Below are 5,000 nucleotides of genomic sequence, written 5' to 3'. Positions count from 1 at the left end.
AGTTGTTGAGTGAGATGCAGTTTATGAATAGCTGTCTTCAAACATTTTGCCATTTTCTAAAATTTCTAAATTCTCTCTTGTGGCCAGTTCTAATTGCGATATTTGAAATTGAATGAATACTAGTCTGAAACATCTGAATTTCAGGCCATGTGGCTGATCAACATCTTGGAATAAGGGAAGGTCTGACTGAACAAAGCGTAATTTGGGGGATTTAAAATCTGGGGGAAGATCACACGCTGTGTGGTTAATGGAGACCAGCAGTGTCTGTGTAACCCCGATATTCTTTGTGGTGTTGCTCTTCACCCTTTTGTGTTCCACAGATCTGGCTTGTATTGGCTGAGTGGCACTGTGATCATTTATAAAGTGGTAGAATGTGTGTGTGAACTTGTCTAAATAATAACTTTAGGAGAAGACTATCTGAAACAGTTGTGACCTTGCACAGATCAGCAACAGAATTTAAAAAATAACTGAATTGCTTTCAAGCTTTCTGAATGATAATTTCTAAATTTTATTTGTCAGGACGAAGAGGAAAAGGATGATGGGGAAGCTAAAGAGATCTCTACACCTACGCACTGGTCTAAACTGGATCCAAAAACAATGAAGGTAACTAACCCTTTTGTTGAAATTTGATTCTATTGTACATTTCCATTTTTAAGGCATGACCTGAAATACAGCTGTATATTCCCTTAACTGAGCAAAAATACTTCAGTAGTGTTTTATCTTCCTTGATGATTTTATAGGTATTAGATGGGATACAACAGTATGTAAGTGTGACTCCTCATTTTAATAAGTGAACACAGCTAATTGAAACTATTCTGAACTTTTGAACTTTGTACAATTGAAGTGTATCACATATGATACATTAACTGAGATGTGAAGTCCTGCAGTAATCTGGTCATATCTACTTGCGTTAAAAAAATGTGGGGTCTAAAATACTTTAATTTTAGTTTAAAAAGGCAGTAATTATACAAAAATGTACGTCAGGAGACGTAATAAAAAGTTTCCTCAAAATGATTAATAGTAATGAACTGGTTTACTATAGTAAAATCCTTTCCTTGCCCTTGTGAAAAGTCCCTCAAAAGGGGGCTTCTTTGAGAACACAACTTTAAATGTAGTATGTTTTATATCAGTAAATACTAGTGGTTTTCAGTACAGATTTAAAACATACAATTGACTTTTCAGTGCTCTTACTTAGTTTTTACTTCACCTTTTCTGCTAATCACGTTTTGCAATGTCACTGGTTGATACCACTTACAGAGCTTTTATTTGCCAGGTAAATGACCTTCGCAAAGAATTAGAAAGTCGAACCCTTAGCTCTAAAGGACTGAAATCTCAGTTGATAGCTCGACTGACAAAGCAGCTGAAAGTAGAGGAACAAAAAGAAGAGCAAAAGGAGCTAGAGAAGTCTGAGAAAGAAGAGGAAGAGGAGGAGGATAGGAAATCTGAAGATGACAAAGAGGTTAGGCTTTGGACATACTTGGTTTAAGTCTTATTAACTACACATAAATACATAAAGTATTACATATAAAATTTGTGTAAATAAATATCCGTAAGTATAAAAAGTACAGGAATATGCCTAGTTGTGTTGGGATTTTGTAGTTCTCAAATGACTCTACTGGGAACTCTTGCTGTAACTTGAGCTGCTGAATTGGAACGAAATCTTGGCAAGTTTGAATTTCTTTATATCAGCAAAGTCAGCTGAAATGTGCAGCTGTACTAAGGGTGCCTGAATTAATGTCAGACCTTAAATGTAAAGAAAAATAAACCCCAGACTTCTGAGAAGAACTGTGCTCAAGAACAGGTGAACACTTAACAAGATCTTAATTTCTTAAAACTACATGAAAAGCAGCTGTTTAGTTCTATTGACTTTTAGTGGCAGACAAATCTTAGGGAATTATTGTGGAAATGGGAGGAGGGCAGGTTCCAGTCTGCAAAAGGTTGGAGTGTCTCAAACAGTCCAGTTTCTTCAGATGGCTAATGGTTTGATTAGGTTTGTTTTCTTTTATTATGAAGTTTTTAATTCTTGCTTTTGGATAAACTTTCTGTGTATTGAAGTTTCTCAGTTTTTGCGGTTGGTAGTTCAGGTACTTTGTCTGTTTTCCTGTTTCACAAGGATAAACAGGATCTGTGCAATTAGGCCAAAGCTCAACGACAGGAAAGGGGCATAAATGTCCAGAGAATATATTCGATGTTCGTTGCTTCTAAACCGGCCTTTTTGTGTATTACCTGCTAATCCATATGGGATTATTTGAAATTTTACATATCTGTGTAAACCTTGTTGAGGAAGCAAAGACCATGTGCTTGCTAATTCTGTCAGCTGCTGCCTTCTCCCACAGCTTGGATGGGCTTCAACTGTCCTGGGGTTTCTTGCCACAGCTTGCTTTGCTTTAAGATTCAGGGAGGGAGCTTTGATTGTGCTTGCTTTTAAAAAGCACGAGCTCTGCCATGACTTTTTTTCCATACTCATAGGACTTTTAATATTTCTCTCTTGGCTACCAGTAAGCTGCGTAGTATTTTACCTTTTTTAACCTTTTGTTTGATTTGCATCAGTTATATCTACAGAGATTGCATTTCCCATAATCCAAAAGAGCGGAGTAAATTGTCACCTGGTAATTGTTAAAGCTGTGTTGGATATCTTTGGTAAGATGATCTATGAAGCCTTTACTCTTCCTATGTAAGGAATAAGGCAGTTTACTGTCCTGTACGACTCTAAAAACACCCCTAAACAAACAAAAGACCCCTTAGGAGCATTGACTCCTTTGCTAGCTTGCATACTATTTCTTGAAGTGAACTAGCTTGATTCCTTCCCATGTCAAGTAAACATGCTGCGGTCAGCACCATAAGATAGTTGGCAGGTGCTTGTTGCTCTGTGAGCTAAACACTGCATGTCCTGCTTTGTGTTGCTCAAGTTTCCAGTTGTCCTAGGTGAGTGTTGGCAGCGGACACAGTATGCATTCTGGAAATCCTAGTCTGAGCTTCAGTCTGTCTTCTGTGTTGCATTCAGCAGCTTAGGCTTTCCTTCGCTTTCTTCAAAGCAGTGAGTCCTAAAAATTAATATATAGGCTGAAACTTCAGCTTTGGAACATGCTATGTGTTATTTTTGTGCTGCTTTTTAGGAAGAAGAAAGAAAACGTCAAGAAGAAATGGAACGTCAGCGGCGGGAGAGACGATACATCTTGCCTGATGAACCAGCAATCATTGTACATCCTAACTGGGCAGCAAAGAGTGGGAAGTTTGACTGTAGTATTATGTCTCTTAGTGTTCTTCTGGACTATAGATTAGAAGATAATAAAGAACATTCCTTTGAGGTAAGTTAGCTGTGCTACTTACAGTTAGCCATTCTTGTTTCTTTTTAATGCTGTGCGATAACTGCAGTATTCTTAAATTATAGAAGTTTATGATAGCATGTCAAAATAAAACTTAATTTAAGTTAGGGTTTTGTGCAATACGCAGAAAAAATTGTCCAGTCTTTGGCAGGTGGTTTACAATAGCAGTATAGTCACTGTATGATACCCAGAAGAAATGTGCAGGTGTTCAGATGTGGAACTTACTTTAAAATTTATGCAGCTAGTCTAGGCCCTAAACTACTGCAGTACAGGAAAGAAGCATTTTTATAAAGCTGTTCAAGGTTTCCATCTTCAAAGCAGATAGTAAGAAATCTGGCACTACATAAAATTCTGACATGGTGAAAGTTGGTAAGATAGCACCTCATAGCTATTTCATCATAAGGGTACAAATTTTTAATGCATACTTAAAAACTTTTTGTCAGTTCTCTTTTCATTCTTCTTTCTGTGCAGGTATCACTGTTTGCAGAGCTCTTCAATGAAATGCTTCAGAGAGATTTTGGTGTCAGAATTTATAAAGCACTAATTTCTCTCCCAGAGAGGGAGGACAAAAAAGACAAAAAAAGCAAAAAAGATGAGAGAAAAGAAAAAAAAGAAGAGAAAGATGATGAAACAGATGATCCAAAACCTAAGAGGAGAAAATCTGGAGATGATAAAGACAAAAAAGAAGATAAAGATGAAAAGAAGGTCTGCAGCTAGCTCATATAAAGTACTATCCTGTCTGGATCAATATTAAACTGTTTCTATTTGAATTTTACTTTATTGCCTTTGAAAACTCAAGTCTTGTAGCGTTAGTTATTTGATTTGACTTGTTAATCTATTTAAATATGCTTCATTCATGTTCAGTAATTTAAAAATTTTACAGGTGTATTGGAGGTATTTTAACATTCTCTGTATCTCAGATTTTTTTTTTTAAGTGGCTAAATATAAACACATGGAATTTTTGAATTAATAGTAGTGAGGTTTTTACTTTCCTATTTTATGTTCTGACTGGATAAATTTTTTGGAACTTTTGTTACAGAGAGAAGATAAAAGGAAAGATGATTCTAAAGATGAAGAAGAAACTGAAGATGACAATAATCAAGAAGAGTATGATCCGATGGAGGCAGAAGAAGCTGAAGATGAAGATGAAGGTATCTTGAATTACGGATTTTGTGGCTTTCAGAAATTTTTTATTGCCACTGAATATGTTCTCTCAAGCTGGAGAATGCACTGGAACTAGACAATTTAAAATTGCATTATTAGACTAATTTTATTTTAGTAATTCTGACCAGATCTAGTTAAAATGTAAGTGCCTTTTATGCTAGGCGTTGTATGAACATAGTTGATATAATCTAGCTGTGGTACAGAAGGCATGCATATAGAAGTGGTTTTATTTTTTTCAGAATGCAGACCACTCGCAACTCCCATTGAAGTCAGTAGGAGATGTGAGTATTCAGCACCTCTGAAAAACCAAGCCACTTTTAAGTGCCTAACTTTCTATTCCTCAGTTCTGAAATGTCATCCTGTTTTTTTATTAGGCCAGAATGTAGCGTGGGGTGCTCTTTACATGATTCTATGTGGAGTCCATTTCTGTTTGGGTGGAGTTTGCCTGAATAAATGGGGAAAAGGGCTGGGGAATTTTCCTGTCTCCAGGGAGCAGCAGTACCCCTCTTT

General features: G+C 36.4%; 1 protein-coding gene across 2 annotated transcripts in view; it reads left to right on the top strand.

Moving 5' to 3' along the window:
* Positions 1-5,000, top strand: part of CCAR1 (cell division cycle and apoptosis regulator 1) — a 27,661-nt gene that overhangs the window by 16,597 nt on the left and 6,064 nt on the right. For both annotated transcript variants that reach the window (XM_009893884.1, XM_009893876.1), the window contains 5 exons: positions 520-603; positions 1,274-1,459; positions 3,117-3,308; positions 3,798-4,031; positions 4,366-4,477. In XM_009893884.1, coding sequence (XP_009892186.1) covers positions 520-603; positions 1,274-1,459; positions 3,117-3,308; positions 3,798-4,031; positions 4,366-4,477 — 808 coding nt within the window. The remainder of the gene's footprint in view (positions 1-519; positions 604-1,273; positions 1,460-3,116; positions 3,309-3,797; positions 4,032-4,365; positions 4,478-5,000) is intronic.

Source organism: Charadrius vociferus, unplaced genomic scaffold (genome assembly GCF_000708025.1).
Source record: "Charadrius vociferus isolate BGI_N301 unplaced genomic scaffold, ASM70802v2 scaffold611, whole genome shotgun sequence".
In the NCBI taxonomy this organism is placed as follows: domain Eukaryota; kingdom Metazoa; phylum Chordata; class Aves; order Charadriiformes; family Charadriidae; genus Charadrius; species Charadrius vociferus.
This window is presented reverse-complemented; position numbering and strand designations above follow the sequence as displayed.